Source organism: Myripristis murdjan, chromosome 3, assembly GCF_902150065.1.
Source record: "Myripristis murdjan chromosome 3, fMyrMur1.1, whole genome shotgun sequence".
In the NCBI taxonomy this organism is placed as follows: domain Eukaryota; kingdom Metazoa; phylum Chordata; class Actinopteri; order Holocentriformes; family Holocentridae; genus Myripristis; species Myripristis murdjan.
The window spans coordinates 45455596-45475543 of record NC_043982.1 but is presented as its reverse complement, the minus strand read 5'-3'; the positions used below and the strand labels follow the sequence as shown (position 1 = coordinate 45475543).

Sequence of the window (19948 nt, the reverse complement as noted above, 5' to 3'; positions counted from 1 at the left end):
TTTTGAGTTTTTGCAGTGTGCTGCTTCTGGTCGTGTTGACGAGCAGGCGGCTCCGCTCTCCAGGCTCATTATGTGGAGGTCAACAGCAGGTCGACACAGAGCGCTGCAGCATCACAGCCAACATATGTTCCCTGTACCTAATTTAGCTCCTGGATGTGGGCGTTGCATAACCACACACTGATAGTATCGGAGCTCCATATACAAAAAAAAAGGACTCCATAACCAGCTCCATGTGCAAGAGTATGAATGAGCTCAATGTGCTGGACTTTGAATTTGGACGGTGTGCTCAAAAGTGGAAAATGTGTTCAGTAAAGCGCACATCACATACAGAACCAACAGCTGCCTTGGCACAGATTAGCAGAACCCAAAGAGAGAAAAACACAAATGAAACAATGTTCATGTAGCTTGTCAGCACATAAAGCATGGCACACGGCGAACTGAAGAATTAACATCTTAAATCCGTCAAGATCGCCTGTTATCTTTAAAAATGAATAAAACCGTCAATAAGGAATGCAACAACCTGATTTTAGAAACAAAAAAAAAAAATAATAAAACAGCTGAATCCACAGAATGTTGTCTTATTTGTGCTCTAGAACACAACCGCTGTGGAAAAAAATCAGATTTCTCTGATTCACTGCTTTGTTCTCGCTACCGCCGCTCCCTCTCTTCATTCACTCTGTAGCTCGCTCGACCATCGCTGCTCTCTCTCTCTCTCTCTCTCTCTGTCGTGCTCTCAGCTCACACACTTGTTTTCTTTCGTCTTTTTTAAAATGAAGAAACCGACAGTAAAGCCTAACTTTGCTTTTAACATTATCAGATGTGGAGAAATGCCCCCCGGGTTGCGTTTGAGCAAAAGTTCATTCTGCTTAAACTTCCTGTCTGAAGGCCGCTGTGTTTTCTTTCGCTGAACTCCATGCAGAACGCACTCCTGTAGCCTAAACATAGTATGTCATTCAAATGAATGGGAGGACTGCTGAGGTCTGAATGCAGCCTAGAGCGTCACGTGGAGATGCTTTTCATATCAAAAATCACCGATCCGTCTCGTCTCGGCTCGAAGCGGCGAGCTGCCTGCATCAGCCTGTATGCAGCTGGCTTTACCACGGACAGGAAGTGACATAAACTCTCTGCTCTGATTGGCTGCTGAAGCCCTGGGAGGGTTCGGTGTTTTTCCAAGGTTTCCAACTGTTCTTTTTTTTTTGTTGTTTCTTTGAGGGGGTAAAATCAACATGGAGTCAACATCAACATAAGTAAACACTGAAGTGCAGTTAGGAATAATGGCGTTATGGTATAAATCCATACTTTCTAAGCAGTGGTGTAGTCTAGTTTATTCTAGTGGGTATACGCGCGCACGCACATGCACACACACACACACACACACACACACACACACACACACAGGCTCCCTTTCTGAAACGTTAACGTTAGCTCCTGCTGTAGTGTCCCCCGAAATATGGTCAAAAAGAGCCGCTTCGTAACACAGAGAAGGCGACTTTATGAACGGGAAAGTGAACGTTATGTCAAAAAAAACATACTGATACGTATCTTTGCGCATTTTTAAGTGGTTATACGGAAATGCGGGACCTTTTCTAGTGGGTATACGCCGTATACCTGCGTATCCTGTAGACTACACCACTGTTTCTAAGACATTTTAAGCATCTAGTTATTTGATTTAGAAGTTAAATAAATCTGAGAGTTACGGGTTCAGAAGTGTGAGGCTCCACCTGGTGGAGGCAGGCAGTAACCACACGTTAATTCTAAGAATGGAAAAGAGGCGGGTTTTCATGTTGAACACTGAAATAAAAAAAAAAAATGCGACTAGTCCTGTTATCTATCTGTAATCTCAGGGTTAGATATTAACGTATATAGACAGGTAGTGATGGCAGCTTGATCGAGGCCCAGCTGTTTCATTCTCACTTTCTCCACCAAAGATCTCAAACACATCTTGGAGGAGAGATTGTGCTGAGTCGGGATTCAGAGGAGGGGAAACTATCACGTTCTGTTGACGGTAAAGCGACGTCGCAGCTTCCGCTCAGGGCGACAACATGTTCGCCCTCTCTGGATCACTCTGGATGATGCTGATTGGCTAAATTGAAGTTGTTATGTGGATAACTCGAGTCAATAATTGGCTGAACTGGAGCACAGACCCTCCTCTTCCACATATTTTTTGGAAAGCTTATGATTTTCTTTCAAATTACATAACTTGCATTACTCTACATTACATAACTTTTTCTTTTCTCCAGGGAGGCCGGCCCCCTGGCGCCCTCTTCTGGCCACTGGATGGGACGATGTTGTTATCTGATGATACAATTCGATATGGGCCTGACAGTTCAATGCAACTTTGATCAACGTAAAAAATAAAAAAAAGTTCAGTGCCAACAGAGTCTCTCTCTGTGCAGAATCCAGTCTGAGCCACAGATCCTCCCAGCAGCCTCTCTGTTAGCATGCAAACACTTTAGACTGTTCACATTTTTTCTCAACTGGGTCAATTTGACTCCGGCGATCTAAACCTCCAGAAAATGATTATAAGAAATATTGTTACCCAACTTTATGCGTCAGGTACCTTATGTGTCTTGTTGACGACCTAAATAAATATCCCTTTAAATAAAACATAACCTGCACCACTTTAACCCCCTTATGCATCAAAGTTCTGCTGGGAATCATGTTTTTACCTCCCAGATGTCAAAATATACTATAAATGGTTCTCTCACTTTTACAGGTGTGGTTCTGTCAGGTGAGGTCTCTAAAGCAGAGGGAAGTTATTGAATATTAAAAATGTCATGTTCTAGTTTCTCATTGTCCAAAACAACCAAAACAAATGTGTGTGTTAATATTTCATATATGTTTTATGCAGCTAAAACAGCCTGGAGGTCAAACTGACATCAGTGTGAACCAGATGTGTTAAGGACACTGAAAACATCATCATTCATGTTCATTTCATGTTTACCCGCTTGTCCCCATTAAATTAGAACAAGTCACTGAAAAACATGTTACAGTTTTTCTCGATTTCTGAGACACATTTCTCAAAAGCTGCTCTCCTTTTCTCTAACCTGTGAACACAAAACCCAATTTTCAAGCTACATTCACAAAACCTCAGACTCCTCTTGCAAAACCAAACTTTCACCTCCAAACAGTTCAATCTGTGCTCAAAACTGAACTGTGTTGTCAAATTGTGCCCCGAGTCAATCAAAATTAAAAACACTACTGAGCAGTCACTAAACACTACATAGAAAAATAGAAAGCACAATGCTCAGGACATGAAGCTGTAGAAATTAATGTTTATTGTTCACTGTAGGCTAAATGCATGTTGCAAAACAAAAAACCTGTGCATTTAGCACTTGTGTATAGTAAAAAAAAAAAAAAAGTACAAAACACAGAAATCTTGTGCATTTAGCGCTTGTATACAGTGAGGCTATGTAAAAATAAAGTACAAAAATATATACAGTTTTTCTCAGTTGCTGAAACACTAAACCCTGTTGTCTGAACCAAATGCTCCATTGCCTGAACCCACTGATTGAATCAGTCACTCTTTTGGCAAAACCATCAGCACGTTTCACCTGTTTAGACACAACTTACCAACACATTTTCATTGTGATGCTCCTGTGCTGCATAATGGTGAGCACTGGTGGCAAAAGTCAAACACAAGTAAAGCACTGGTGTCACTGATTGAACACAACAACTCAAAACTGATCACACTTGTGGCTCAAGATGTGAGGGAACATATATAAGCCAGTTCAGAGAGTCACTGCTGTGTGAGGCCCTACAATGGATAGAAATCTGAGAGGAGGAGTTTGAGTGAGAGGAGGTCGAGGAGGTCGAGGTGGTCGAGGAGGTCGAGGTGCTCGAGGAGGTCGAGGAGGTCGAGGTGCTCGAGGAGGTCGAGGAGGTCGACCCAGTACGGAGAAATGATGCTGTGGCTGAGTAATGCACTTCTCATTTGTATATTTTTGTACTTTATTTTTACGTCGGCTTACTGTATACAAGTGCTAAATGCACAAGATTTCTGTTTGTTTTTGTACTGTGCACGTGCCACGTGTAAATGCACAAGATTTCTGTTTTTTGTACTTTTTTTTTTTTTTTTTTACTATGTACAAGTGCTAAATGCACAGGTTTTTTTTTTTTCCAACATGCATTTTGCCTACAGTGAACACTAAACATTTATTTCTACAGCTTCATGTCCTGAGCATTGTGTTTTCTATTTTTCTATGTAGTGTTTAGGGACTGCTCAGTAGTGTTTTTAATTTTGATTGACTCGGAGCACAATTTGACAACACAGTTCAGTTTTGAGCACAGATTGAACTGTTTTGAGGTGAAAGTTTGGTTTTGCAAGAGGAGTCTGAGGTTTTGTGAATGTAGCTTGAAAATTGGGTTTTGTGTTCACAGGTTAGAGAAAAGGAGAGCAACTTTCAAGAAATGTGTCTTAGCAATCGAGAAAAACTGTAAATGAGAAGTGCATTACTCAGCCACAGCATCATTTCTCCGTACTGGGTCGACCTCCTTGACCTCCTCTCACACAAACTCCTCCTCTCAGATTTCTATCCATTGTAGGGCCTCACACAGCAGTGCTCTCTGAACTGGCTTATATATGTTCCCTCACATCATGAGCCACAAGTGTGATCAATTTTGAGTTGTTGTGTTCAACCAGTGACACCAGTGCTTTACTTGTGTTTGACTTTTGCCACCAGTGCTCACCATTATGCAGCACAGGAGCATCACAATGAAAATGTGTTGGTAAGTTGTGTCTAAACAGGTGAAACGTGCTGATGGTTTTGCCAAAAGAGTGACTGATTCAGTCAGTGGGTTCAGGCAATGGAGCATTTGGTTCAGACAACAGGGTTTAGTGTTTTAGCAATTGAGAAAAACTCTTTGTGCTGAGAGAAAGTGAACGTCCTGCAGCCCGCTGTCTGCTGGACGCCTCACCCCGTCCTCTGCTCAGTCCTGTACACTGTGAGCTGATGCCATGGCCTTCAGCGTCGCCAAGACAAGCCTGTATACAGTTACTGTACCTCACCAAGAGACTGAGCTCTGCACAGAGAAGGAAGTGGAAACTATATTTAGTCCCTGGTCTGAATGCAGCGTAGCATCAGCAGACCTCAGTCAGAGTCAGAGAGCTGACTGACTAAACAGGACACTGGGACAAGGACACACTGCAAGACATGTGAGAGGAGAGGAGGAGGAGAGGAGAGGAGAGGAGAGGAGAGGAGGAAGAGGAGAGGAGGAGGAGGAGTGACTAAGCAGAAACTGTAGCATCATTAGTTTCATTAAACCTCGCTCAGGCCCAACACCGCTGACCAAAATGGCCTCTTCATCAGCCGGCGGAGACGAGGCAGCAGCAGAAACTCTGTACCGTTCCATCTTCGTTAAATAGGTTTCACCTCAACCCTGGAACTGCTCCTCCTGCTTGATTCCCTCATTAAGCGACTTCAGAGTTAGAAAACAAGCCGTTTTCCACATTGCAGGACAGAGTCTCCTCCAAGCTGTGTCTCTGCTGAGGCTCCGTCTCTCTGAGTCTGAGCCGAGCTGCTGCTGCTTTACGGCTGCAGAATCACATCACATAGACACGATCTGCATGTCTCGTGCATCATTTCAGACACATTTCAGAAGTCAGCAGCTCATGTTTGGGATCTCTGGAAACCTCAGGATCTCCTCTAGAATTTAAATTAAAGTTCTGTGTATTTGAGGAAAAGCATTTGTGATGATGAACCCACCGACTGGACCAGCAGAACAGGTGGGAAGAACCCGTTTTCATATAAATACATATCCGCTGGTTGATATAGTACAACAGTCATTCAGCCTATAGGCAGCTGATGAAAGCGTATTGAGTGTGTTGACTCTTGCTGGCAGAAATCCTCAGACGCCTTGACTTGACTGGAGCCAGAGGAACGGAGCAGCACTTAAGACGGCGGCGGGGATTTTCCCAAAGGGGAAGCGTCAAAGGGAAGTGGACAAGACCTCGTCAAAATGACTCACCCACCGGAGCACAGGCTTACTCATGTTTACCATCACTCTGTTGTTCAGTCATTGTCTGTACCTGTGAGTGGAAGGCAGGAAAACACCTGAGAGTGGACAGACTGGGGCTGCAGCAGCTGAGCTTTCTCCAGATTATCTTATCGATTAATCCAATAATTGGATTAAAAACACTTGAGGGTCTGAGGGTCAGAGCTGCCGTCCACCTCCATGCCTGTATGCAATTGTTTTTAATGTTTTTTTTTTTTTTTTTTACTAATTTTCAGGTAATTATTTAGCTAAATTCTAGCAATTTTTTTGCATTTCTTTTTTACTGCTACAGTAATTTTTGGCTAATTTGCTTATTGCATTTCCCTTCTTTTTTTTTTTTTCGTTTTTTGGGATCACGTTTACTTTTACAGCGGACATTTTTTCTGTCTGCTGGGCTCAAGGTGACGACAAGGTCTCTGTGACGTCGATCCAGCATCACTGATCTGACCTTTACATATATCATTTTAATCAATTAATATTTTAACACTGAATGTATCTGATTGTGTATTTTTCATGTTGTATTGTGTATATATTTTTTTGCGGTGTATGTCGACCTCGACATCATTGTAAATGAGGGAAACCTCAATGATCTTCGAGGCTTTAAATAAATAAATAAATAAATAAATAAATTCATTTTATTCTGTATCGTTAAAATGGCCACAACTGTACATATTTTAAGTTTTAACAAGGGCTTTGACATTATGAAAGTGTGGCCTGTGTGTGATATCGTTCAGTTCAAGGTGACACAGCGTTGTTACAGCAGAGTTTTAACGCCGGAGTCAAAAGGCACGAAGTCAGGGAAGCAAACCCAGCGCTGCCAGCCAGGCGAAGGAAAGCAGTCAGAAACAGTTTTCACTCACCTATGTACAGCGAGGAGTCCTTCCTGCGGACGTGGTCGTCAATGTAGGACACGCCCAGGGGCTGGACGGGCGTGGCTCCGATTCCCAGCAGCACCTGGGCCCCGATCAGCAGCAGGTACATCATGTTGGTGTTGGCTCGGTTGCCGCAGTTGAAGCCCGAGTCTCGGCTGTCCACCCGGGAGCTGTTGGAGCAAACGTCCCGGCCGTCCTCGGCGTGCCACGACTCGCCCGCCTCGTACTCGTACTGGTGAGTCAGGAACTCGGGCAGCGCCGACAGCAGCGCCCCCAGCGCCATGACGATCCCGCCGCAGCCAATCAGGCGAGGCCGGTGGGCCTTGGCGCCAAAGTAGCTGACGAACAGGATGAGGGCCAGGTTGCCGATTTCGAAGCTGCTGGCGATGACGCCGACGTCGGCGCTCTGGAGGTTGAAGCGTCTCTCCAGGGTGGTGAGAACACTCACCTGAGAGAGAGAGAGAGAGAGAGAGATATTGTTATTGTGTACATTGTATCACTAGTCGATTATCCATTTGTTTTTTTTTTTTTTGTTTTTTTTTTTGTTTTTTCCCCTCCACCACCCCCCCTAATGGGGACCAAATTTTATTTTCTTTAATTTTTTCTTTTTCTTTCTCTTTCGTTTTTATATCAATTATCCATTTGTTTATTTATTTTTATTTTTCCTTTTATTTATTTATTTATTTATTTATTTATTTTATTTATTTTTATTTTTTTTATTTTTATTGTCATTATCACTGCTATTTGCTTTGGCAATATAAGCACTGCCTTGTCATGCCAATAAAGCTATTTAAATTGAAATTGAATTGAGAGAGAGAGAGAAAGAGAGAGAGAGAGAGAGAGAGAGAGAACTTTTACCACTACCATCCCCTGACTACAGAGAGACCTGCTGAGGTCATCAGGCTTAAAAAAAATAAGTTAGTCACACACTCCGTTTAACATTTAGGCTTAAAAATATACAACAAGCTTAAGCCGTTAAACTTATAAACATCATGAACGCAGAACTTCCTTCCTCTTTCTTCTGCTGTTGTGGCACAAATAACTCCTTATCTCCTGGTTTCTAAAGAAAAAAAGATCCGTTTTGTTATTTGTGTAAATGACAAATATGTTTCTCAGCGCTTTGTGGCGTTCTGTGCCAGAGTGGGGAAAAAAAACTGAATTGGTTTAATATTTAAGTTAAAAAACATACAGCTTGAAGCCAGTTTGGAAGGAAGACGTGCAGCTTGTTGAGCAGTGAAAACCTGAGGGCGTGTTTGAGCGTCAGTATCACAATGAGCCGCATGAGGCTGCGGTCTGAGCGAGGACAGAGGGACAAACCACACATGAAGGTCTTTACTCGTGTCAAATTTAGTGAATGCACTCTGATGTCTTTGCGGTGTATCATGTATCATGTCACACTGTGTTCTGGCTAACTGTACAGCTGTTGGGAAATGGAGAATATTCAAATTAATGTATCATTTTATCACACTGCATCCATTTTAGACAGTTAATTTCTTCAAAAAAAAAAAAAAAAATGGGGCAAGGATTGGAAGTTAGCAATAAATATAAACACATCTTTCCATATTTCAGTTGTAAAATATAATAATTATGCTATTTGCACTGCCCCTTTCAAATGACTAAATAAATAAATAAATAAAGACATGAATAAATAGATGTTAACAAACTGTGTTTCCATGGTGACTGGAGCGGCACGTGGCTCCGTGCAGACGACACAACAGAGGAATCTTCTGCACGAGAGCCTCGTCTCATGGAAACATTCAAACGAGCTCGCCAGGGTCACGCCTTACTCTCACAGAAACACTGGTTCTTAAACGGTTCTTCAAAACGCTCTGTGGTTCCACAGAGAACCATCAGCAGCTGAAGAACCTCTTCATTTAGGGGCTGGTTCCTCACACTCTCTGTGGTTCTTTAAAGTGCTAAAGGTTCTTCATGTTTACTGGAGTTATTTGGTGGCGGCAGCAGCTAACAATTCTTCTCCTTGTGGATTAATGTGCAGATTATTTCCTCAGTGAATGGATTAATGTGCAGGTTATTTCCTCAGTGAATGGATTAATGTGTCGCTCTATAAACCATCAGAAAATATTTTTAATAGCTCGTCTGGAACCCAGTGAAGGAACAAGGAACGTGGAGAACCGGCCAACAACATGTTCATGTTGGTTTCCAACCTGCACACAGTCAGCTGATTTAAAACGCTCAGAGAGACTTTCAGTATTCTTAAATTACTAAAGAGAACCATGTAAAAAAAAGTTCTTTACTGAACCAGTTCGGTCCACAAAGAACTTTCTTATAAATTTCACCCGCAGGACAGAGAAAAACAGCAAAACAGCAAAACAGCATCATTCCCCTTTAACACCATCCCTGAATGATCAGCATGCAGCAGAAAATACAGAATCCAGATGGAAGACCAGCTCTTCTTTATTTGTCACATATCCACACTGTAAGTGTGTGTGTGTGTGTGTGTGTGTGTGTGTGTGTCAACTATTGCTGAAGGGAAATTTCTGTCTCTTTCCCCCCCCAAACAAGGAATTGTCACATCTGCTCTTGTCCATGTGGGACTGACTGAAAAACGCACTGTATCGTCTTTTTAAATAAGTTGCACTCATGAAGCAATCATTAATATAAGTATAATTTAAATGATTTTATTTATGGATGGAAAATGCCATGCGAAAGCCAAGTGATGATTTAGATAATATTCATTTCCACCACTCAAAATGTCTAATATGGCCTGTATTTCTACCAAATATAAAATGTTGCTGTACGTGCCAGCTTGGGGCCTGAATGTTTGATCTGAATATTTTTTTATTTTCTGTATTATTTGCTTTATTCACAGGAACATTTTTCCACCCAGGCTGGCTGACACAAAACAGGATGTCAACATTTCTAAGCTGCTGTGCTGAGGCGGCTGCTGATGTCATCGTGCTGCTTCACCTGGCCTCCCGAGCCGGCCGCTGCCATGCAGGTGACTCGTCAGCTGCCAAACCTGCAGACATGTCTGCAGAGGCGGTGTTTTTTTTTTTTTTTTTTTGCTCACTAGACCAAATAAATCAAAAGCTCCATGGTGGGAAAAGGCGGCAGCAAACAATGAAAGCAAAGTAGAAAAAAAAAGCTAATTTCATGACGGGATGAGAGGTGAGAAGAACAACACAGGATGATGTGGTGTTCGCTTTGCTGAGTTTATGTCGCAGATAAGAGGCAGGCAGAGGCTCAAACTAGAGGCAACCGACCCTTTCAAGCTTCAGCAAATTCACTCGACGTCTCTCAGAAACAAACGGGGAAAAGGTAATCAGCAATTATCCGGAAAAAAAGTATTAACAAAAAAGCTAGATATTAGCTAAATAATTACCTGAAAATTTACAAAAAATAAAAGCTAAAATTGACAAGAAAGAATGATATTGATTATTAATTGATTAAAATGATATATGTAAAGGTCAGATCAGTGATGCTGGATCGACGTCACAGAGACCTTGTCGTCACCTTGAGCCCAGCAGACAGAAAAATGTCCACTGTAAAAGTAAACGTGATCCCAAAAAACGAAAAAAAAAAAAAAAGAAGGGAAAAGCAATAAGCAAATTATCCAAAAATTACTGGAAAAATAGTAAAAAAAAAAAAAAAAAAAAGAAAAAAGAAAAGAAAAAGAAAAGAAAAGAAAAAGAAATGAAAAAATGCTAATAATTACCTGAAAATTATTTAAAAAAAAAAAAAAAAAAAAAGCTAAAATTAAAATGATACATGTAAGGGTCAGATCAGTGATGCTGCATCAGACCTTGCCATCACCTTGAGACATAAAAAAGAAACAGAGACAGAGACAGAGACACAGACAGAGACAGAGGTGTGTGTGGTCAGGTGTGACCGGGCTGTCCAGCAGACGCTGCAGCAGGTAGACCTGAGGGTTAATCTGCAGCCGAGATGAAAACTGAGAGCCAAAAGTGTTTTTGATGTTTTTGTGATGATGAAGTTCATCATAATGTTCTCAGAGAGAGAATGAGAGAGAGAGAGAGAGAGAGAGAGAGAGAGAGAGAGAGCACGTACCAGGGCTGAGTTATTGATCCATATTCTGGAAATGGTCTTGTATAAACTCTGACCTCAGATCTGTACCAAACAGGCTGAGTCAGACGGCAGCGCCTCAGCCGGCTGGAGGTTTGATGTGTCTGTCGCCTCAGACGGCGGCTCGGCTTTAAAGGCCGGCGCCGCACAAAGCTAATTTAGACACAATGGGAGCCCCCCCCCCCCCCCCCCCTCCGGCCCCCTCACACACACTTTGTCATGAAGCCTTAACAATCTGTCGCCCCGCGCTAAAAAAAGGAAGACGGCCATGGCGGCTCTGTTATTTCAGCGGTGGAACACTAACCCAGTTCTGCAGCCAAACTTAGACCTGGAGGACCTACATCCAGCTGACAGGAGGTCAGCAGCGAGCCTGCGCCGCGGACACAGGAGCACTCACACCTTTACATCAGGTGTTTGTTTACCTGTCAGACAGCCCCTATCAGCAGGAGCAACAGCTGCTGCCCAGTGTGACCTCCTGAACCCCCGGTCCTCCACCTGAGAGCCCAGAGGGGTTCCACAGGATCTCCAGGGAAAAAATAATATGGGGAACAGGAGAGAGTACTACAAACTGCTCCCAAGTACTGTCCCTCTGCTGGTATGTGACTGCAGTAGAAGTAGAAGTACTGTTCCTCTGCTGGTATGTGACTGCAGTAGAAGTAGAAGTACTGTTCCTCTGCTGGTATGTGACTGCAGTAGAAGTAGAAGTACTGTTCCTCTGCTGGTATGTGACTGCAGTAGAAGTAGAAGTAGTGCAGTAAAAATCTCCTGCAGTAAAAGTCCAAAGTGTCTCATGTCAAATGTCCTGGCAGTAAAAGTGACTGAGCTCCTTTTTCCAAACAGTAACTGTGTTAGCTGGGATCTTTTCCATGCAGTTAGAAAAGGAGGAGAGAACACGCTGCACACTGCATGCTTTTAAAGGGGCATTACACTCAACTGAAGTGAGGACCCTGTAGACTCAACTGACACATGTGGAAGAAGCACATCATGTTTTTGCCAGTTGAGTCTAAATGGTCCTCACTGCTGTTTTTCATGGTGCAGCTTTTATTGTGAAATTTGGAAAATGACAAAAAGTAGCACCAACAAAGTAGAAGCAGCTTCCTCTTCTCATCTTTGCTGAGTGAGCTTTTATTGTGAAAGGCACCACAGTCTGTCAGTGATCATCTGTTCTCTGTAATGGATCTGATTTAGAATGTAGTGAAGGACAAAACTCAAGCACAAATGGACGTACAAGTACACAAAAAACTACTCAGTTACAATAACATGAGGAAATATAGTTACTTACTTCCACCTCTGTTCATTTCAGTTTTATTTCACTGACTCGAAGTGATAGAATAACTACTCAGCTCATCACTGTCAGTCTGACAGTCTACAGTACAGACAGTTAGGGTATAACTAAATCTAATCCCACACTTTATCATATGCACGTCCACAGTCTGATCTGTGGGTCTGACACTGAAAAGGCTGAGAGCCTAAAGACCTGAACTACCAGCTGGACCAGACGGTGAGAGGGTCGGGGTCAGAGGTCACAGCACTTTGACGGCAGGTGGGTCAAATATTCCTGAGATACTAGAATATTTATGTACAGCCACGAAGACAAGAACCTGATTACAAAACTGTACATGAGCCTGGCCAAATGAAATAAAGTAATAATAATAATAATAATACTTTGGGAGGAGGTGAACACGGATGATGCTGTGAGGTAATTCAGGTCAATGTGTGAGGCAGATGTCATGTCATTATAAACATTACTGTTATGGAGTCAAATAAACTGGACTATTTTTACCAACAGGTTCATTCAAGACTCTGATGGAGAACGATCTGTTTGAACCCTTCAGATTTGACGATAAATTTTAAAAAATATCTACATTGACAATACAAATGTGACCAAACTGAGCTTCTCCATGTTTTTAAAACTGGGGGACACCAGTGGAAACACGTCCATGTTACGTGTTCAATCATCAAAACACGTCCTCATCACATGAAAACACGTCCTCATTAAGTGTTAGATCGTGAAAACACGCCCTCGTTTCGTGGAAACACGCCCTCGTTTCGTGGAAACACATCCTCGTTACGTGGAAACACATCCTCGTTACGTGGAAACACGCCCTCGTTACGTAGAAACATGCCCTCGTTACGTGGAAACACGCCCTTGTTACGTGCATGTTTAGTCCCCAGTTCGATCTGAATTTAATTTATTTGTCCAAGAAATGCCACTGGAGGAAAGAGAGAGATGAACGGAGTGGATACAATGAAGAAGACGTAACTTAAGCCAGGGATTTTCAAAGTGGGGTCCAGGGGACCCTCGGGGGGCCATAAGGGGCTTCCAGAAGGGTCCTCAGCAAAATGTGGAACAGTTTACTTTCACTGTAATATAATTCATTAAGAACTGATAGAATGCAGAAACTGTATGAGGGATCATTTGAACATTTTCCTCTTTCTGGTTTAATCTCAACAGGATTTGTCAGACTTCAAGTCTGACATTGAAACTGACCCTTTTAGACCGGAGACAATTTCTTCAAAACTTCTTCAAAAACATGGAAAAAAGGACAATGAGCAAATTAGCAAAAAATTACGGGAGTAATAGTAAAAAAAAATAATAAGAAGAAGAAGTTACTGTTTAACTTAAAACATTATATTTAAAGGTCAGATCTCTTTTGTTGCCTGTGAAATTTCTTTGATTATTAGATTTCATACATGCTTGTGAAAACCATTTGAGCACAGCCTTTCACAAGCATTTAATACTTTAATACTTTAATACTAATACTAGCATTTAATACTCAACACAAACCAAATCTCTCTTGATATCAGGACTTCTACAGAGCAAAGTTAGCTCTAATAGAGGCTTCTTGAATCTCAGCTCGGGGGTTCAGAACATGGAAAGTTTGCCAAGTTAGTCACATATAAAAACATCACACCGCAAAAGAGACTGAACCCTTTGAAACCTGAACAACTTCACTTGATTTCTTTCAAAAACAAGGGGGGGAAAGGTAATGAGCAAATTAGGGGAAGAAAAATACTGGAATAAAAATAAAAATAAATAGGGGGAAAACATCCAAAAAAATACCTGAAAATTAGATTTAAAAATAAGGAGAAAACTTAAACAATTCAAATGATGTATTTGAAGGTCGGATCAGTGATGCTGGGTCAGATTTCTTGAGTTTAAATGCTTTTAAAACATTTAATACCGAACACAAACCAAAATCTCTCTTGATATCAGGGTCTTAACAGGGCAAGGTCACTTCAAACAGGGTCTGCAGCTGGGGGGCCACAACAGCGGGGCTCTCCGGTTTGAAGCTGCTGGTGAAGCCAACAACAAGCCAGCGTCTCAAGCTAAACATTAACAGGCTGTTCCCCTCTGGGCCGCTGAAGAGAGACGTTCCGGTGTTTCCACCCTGCCGCAGCCCTCATCACACACACACACACACACACACACACACACACACACAGCCCAGAGCATGACGCACGTGTTAATGTTTCACACCGGGACCCTTTAACTCCATAACGCCTCATTTTTCAACATAACATCAGGCCCCTTTTCAGCAGAAGTCTCTGATGGGAAGTGTGTGTGTGTGTGTGTGTGTGTGTGCAGGAGTGTGAACAGTGTGTTTCTGGTCTGGAGTCTCCAGGCCTTCATCTGATGCTCTCAATCAAACCAGCAGATGAAAGGCTCTAATGCGAGTCATGGCACTGACATTTCCCTCACCACTCACTAAATTTCCTCCTGGAGCGTCTCTGTCAGTTTTACGGTGCTTGAACGGGGACATTTCTTCATAATAACCCCAGAATACGTAGAAAAAGGGGGTATGATCAGTGTTTTACCTCCTTCCTTCGATAAATCTGACCTTAGTGGCTGTGCCATTATTTACATGACCAAGGCCTGAAGGTAAATGGGAAGTGGCTGATGGGGGGAAACCATTATCCTGATTCTAACGGCGTCGTTCCTCTCCAGGCTGATTCCTATAGTAAATAACTGCTCGGGCTCTCTGACTTAATAAGATAAGAGTCACTGCACAGACAGATCAATGGCAGCTGTGGTCAGGACATTAACCACACAGTCATTCCACCCGGTGTCACATTCACATCCAACACAGTCAGCACACATCTCAGTTTTTATCCAAACAGAGGGTCAGATTAAATAATAATAATAATAAAAATAATAATAATAATAAAATCTTTAAAAATGGTCTTTCTTAAATCCCGACTGATATTGAAGATATTTCTTGGTTTATTTGATTTAACAGAGTTGGTACATATATAAGATTCAAGGATGTAGCGAGAGACTAAAGCTCCATAAAGCCTTTATGTTTGCAAAATAGAGGCTAGGCTGACATAAATCCTCATGAAATCAGTTCGCAACAGGCTACACGGCAGTAAGTGGTGGCAGCCAGTGGGAGATGGGCTGTTTTGAGGGAAGTAGCCTATAAATGAATCCATTTCTGGAAGAAAAAAAAAAAAAAAAAAAAAAAAAAAAGCAGAATGGCTGTTAACCTTTTCGTTTCCCACTGGTCTGCATCACCCGGTTATATATAAACCAGCTTGTCACACGCTGTCACGGGCCTGTGCTGCATTACCGAGGCTGCATACGGGAGCCGACTGCAGCCAAGCCCCGCAGGTTGTATCGACCTTCTGTCCAATGTTTCGTAACACGCTTCTCATTGGAGCATCCATATACGCATTTCTTATGGAGATTAAAAAAAAAAAAGCCCTCCACTCAAACAGCGCGCACGGCCGCTGTGACGCGCTTTGTGGCGCAGAGGCCTGCCGGTTAATGCGCAGCGTCTCGGCAGTAAATGAAAGCGCGATTGTCCGCGGTGACCGGTTTGATCTCCGCTGTGATTATTCTAATGTGATTACAATAATGTGATTATCAGCCGCGGCGGCTGAGGCGCCGCATCGCCGGATCTCCGCGCGTCTCTCTGCGTTCACCTGATGTAACCTGCTGTTCCGGGGACACCGCGCTCCTTAATTACCCGTGTACCCGGATTGCGCTTAGTGTGTGTGTGTGTGTGTGTGTGTGTGTGTGTGTGTGTGTGTGTGTGTGTGTGTGTGTGTGTGTGTGTGTGTGTGTGGTGTGCACACTCACCAGGTACGCGCCCACGGTGCCCTGCGCCAACATGAGCGCACACTCCGACACCAGGAAGATCTTGATGTTGGAAAAACATGAGGTCTTCTTCTGGCTGTCGTCCTGCTCCGGGTCGTCGGTGCCGCTCGGCTCGGCGCAGATCTGCTTTTTAACCTGCATCCTTCCCGCTCAGGCTCCGGTCGGGTCAGACGGCGTGAAACTGGACGGGTCCGGCCGGGTGCGGAGCATCTGGGTCTTATTTGGAAGACGAGCTGCACTGCAGAAGGAGCCGGAAAGTGCGAGCGTCTGTCAGCGGCCGGTCGAGGCTGGAGAGCGCCGCTAGAGACGGAGCTGCGTTTCACATCACACACAGCGGCTCTCAGCAGGCATCACACAGATCATGTTGAGGTGTGTGTGTGTCTGTGTGTCTGTGTGTGCGCGCGCGCGCGTGTGTATGTACGGTCTCCGACAGCTGACGTCGTGTTGCAGGACGCTGTTTCCACATCCGGGACGTCCAACGACCCACCAGCACCGACTGCTCCAGGTCTGGCAGTCCGCCTCAGATCGCAGCGCGGTGGGGATGGAAATGATGATGCTCCTCCTCCCGAGAACCAGCACATCTCTCTCTCTCTCTCTCTCTCTCTCTCTCTCTCTCTCTCTCTCTCTCTCTCTCTCTCTCCACCACCACCAATCAGCTGCATCGTTTACCTGCACAGTCTCTTCTCCAGTTTGATCACTGTCACAAAAAATATGAGATTTCGTCATACTTGCGTGCGCTGAGACAAGCACACACAGCGCACGCACACTCACGCACACACTGACACATTTCCATACAATGACACAGCACCATTTTTTATTTTGGTCGGCTTAAAAATAAACTCTCTCTCTCTCTCTCTCTCTCTCTCTCTCTCTCTCTCTCTCTCTCTCTCTCTCTCTCTCTCTCTCAGCAGGTTAATGCTGCTACTCATCAGGATTTGTCAGCATGTGTCTGTATTGCATCAGAGCCTCCACCAAAACTATTTATACAATTTAGGGGAAAATATTATTATGTCTGACCTAATCTCCATCCACTCCTGTGGTTCTCAAAGTGGGGTTCAGGGACCCTAGCTGGCCTTAATAGCTGGATCTCAGCTCATAAAGAATAAATTCAATATAAATTCACTATAAATCAATTTACCAAATATTATTCAAATTTGAGTGTTCATAGGAATGTATGTATCTGTGTATGTATTTGTATGTGTAGGAACTGCACTTTCTTGCTTTACTAAGTGCTGGCACCCCCCAGCAATTGTCTTGTAATTTGATGGTAATTTTCTTGTTATCATTGCAAATATGTTTTTGTGGTATTTTTTTTCCTCATTGTTTTCTTTTAATTTTACCATTATTATTCTCTAATTTAAAAAAAAAAAAAAAAAAAAGCAAAATTTCTGGTAATTTCCAATATTTTTTGAAATTTTGCACTTTTTTTTTTTTTTTTTTTGCTAACTATTATACTAATATAATGTTTATATAAATGGAAAGAAGTGGCCAGTGCCTTACAGTATGTCATGGTGTGTTAGCATGTTAGTTACAGCAGGACAAATGACTGACATACATTTTGAAAGGAAAGAAGTCAGTAATGGCCCCTGGGCCCCTATTATGTCCAAAACTGTCCTGCTGTCCGTCTATCTATCTATCTAGCGTGTGGAAGCCTGACAGTCCATGATGCAGATTTATTTATTGAAATTGTCTCCAGGGGTTTTATTAGCTGACGGAGCAGCTGATGATGTGTGACTCCCAGTGGCTTCCAGTGTTATGAGCTGATTTCAGCCTGGAGAGTCTCAGGTGCTCAGGTGTAAACTCACCAGTCAGTCAGTCATACAAGGTGAAGCAGAGAGGAGGGGACAGGAAACCATCACCAGCACAGGTGAGGGCGTTTCCTCAGCGACCTGAGAGACAGGTGACCAGGTTGTAAGGTCTGGCCTTTGAAACACATTCTTTAAACTGAGCTGCATCTTTTAAACCATTTCTCCCAGCACACGTGTACAGACCGTCTTTAACAGGCTTTCATTTAGCAGCAGGTGTAGTAGTAGGAGTAGCAGTAATAGTAGCAGTAGTAGCAGTAGAAGTAGTAGTAGTAGGAGTATCAGTAGTAGTGGTAGTAGTAGTAGTAATATCAGCAGTAGTAGTAGCAGTAGTAGTGGAACAGTAGTAGTAGCAGTAGTAGTAGCAGTAGCAGTAGGAGTAGCAGTAGTCGGAGTAGTAGTATCAGCAGTAGTACCGTAGTAGCAGTAGTAGTAGTAGTAGCAGTAGTAGTGGTAGTAGTAGTAGTAATATCAGCAGTAGTAGTAGCAGTAGAAGTGGAACGATAGTAGTAGCAGTAGTAGTAGAAGTGGTAGTAGTAATATCAGCAGTAGTAGTAGCAGTAGTAGTGGAACAGTAGTAGTAGCAGTAGTAGTAGTAGTAGTAGTAGTAGTAGTAATATCAGCAGCAGCAGTAGTAGTAGTAGTAGTAGTAATATCAGCAGTAGTAGTAGCAGTAGTAGTAGCAGTAGTAGTAGTAATATCAGCAGTAGTGGTAGCAGTAGTAGTAGTAGTAATATCAGCAGTAGTAGTAGCAGTAGTAGTAGTAGTAGTAGTAGTAATATCAGCAGCAGTAGTAGCAGTAGAAGTGGAACAATAGTAGTAGCAGAAGTAGTAGCAGTAGTTGTAATATCAGCAGTATTAGTAGTAGTAATATCAGCAGTAGTAGTAGTAGTAGTAATATCAGCAGTAGTAGTAGTAGTAGTAATATCAGCAGTAGTAGTATAGATAGATAGATAGATAGATAGATAGATAGATAGATAGATAGGTAGGTAGGTAGGTATACTTTATTGATCCCAAACTGGGAAATTCACACGTTACAGCAACATCATCAATAAAAAAAAAAAAAAAAAAACATAAAATAAAATTAAAATTAAAATTAAAAGTATATACAATAGAGACTAAATATACGAAATATATACACTAAAGACAATAAGGGCTAAGTATATACAATAAACTAACCTAAGAATATAGTAGTAGTAGTAGTAGTATTAATATCAGCAGTAGTAGTAGTAGTAGTAATATCAGCAGTAGTAGTAGCAGTAGTAGTAATAGTAGTAGTAGTAATATCAGTAGTAGTAGTAGTAGTAGTAATATCAGCAGTAGTAGTAGTAGTAGTAGTAATATCAGCAGTAGTAGTAGCAGTAGAAGTGGTAGCAGTAGTAGTATAGGAGTAGCAGTAGAAGTAGTAGTACTAGCAGCAGTGGTAGCAGCAGTAATAGTAGTGGTAGTAGTAGAACAGTAGTACGAGCAGCAGTAATAGCAGTAATAGTAGTAGTGGCAGTAGCAGTAGTAGTAGTAGCAGCAGCAGCAGCAGCTAATGTGGACCACTTAGTCTATACTATCACATACACCTACAAAATAAGTAACATATCCAATGTAACTATTCAATATATATAAAAATACACTATCCAGATACACTATCCAAAATACACACTGTACACACTGTCGCACCAGTAACATCATTTATAAAAGAAGTGCATACCAGGAGTCTTACACAAAAATAAATCCCCTATTATACTGTCATTAGAAGCTGCAGCTGTGGTCAAAGTGATAATTAAAAAAATGATGCACCTACAATACGCAAATACCACTGGTATCACCCTATCACTGCACTATTACACCTCCTTTACTGCACTACTACCACTGTATTTTTTTTTTATTACTATTCTATTACTGTAATATTATCGCACTTTTCCTTCATCACCACTCTTGTCCTGTTTTTTTGCTCTGTTTCCACTTCAGTCATGATCACACTTGTAATTCCATTTAAGCAATATTTTTGACTTGGGGCTTTAAAAATGTGATTTTCTCTGATCACATCTGAATTTCCACACTTGACCAGAAAATGGCACAAAAAAATGGCACAATTTATTTAAATTTGTCTTTCCCCCTCTTTCTTCTCCCCCTGCATT

At 42.3% G+C, this 19948-nt stretch overlaps 1 protein-coding gene across 1 annotated transcript in view; it reads right to left on the bottom strand.

Annotated features, from left to right (window-relative positions):
* slco3a1b (solute carrier organic anion transporter family member 3A1b) overlaps positions 1 to 16152 on the bottom strand; it is a 51929-nt gene extending 35777 nt beyond the window's left edge. Inside the window, exons 1-2 of the mRNA XM_030081439.1 lie at positions 15994 to 16152; positions 6855 to 7314 (exon numbers count right to left, since the gene is read on the bottom strand). Coding sequence (XP_029937299.1) covers positions 6855 to 7314; positions 15994 to 16152 — 619 coding nt within the window. The remainder of the gene's footprint in view (positions 1 to 6854; positions 7315 to 15993) is intronic.
* Positions 16153 to 19948: the final 3796 nt, after the last annotated feature.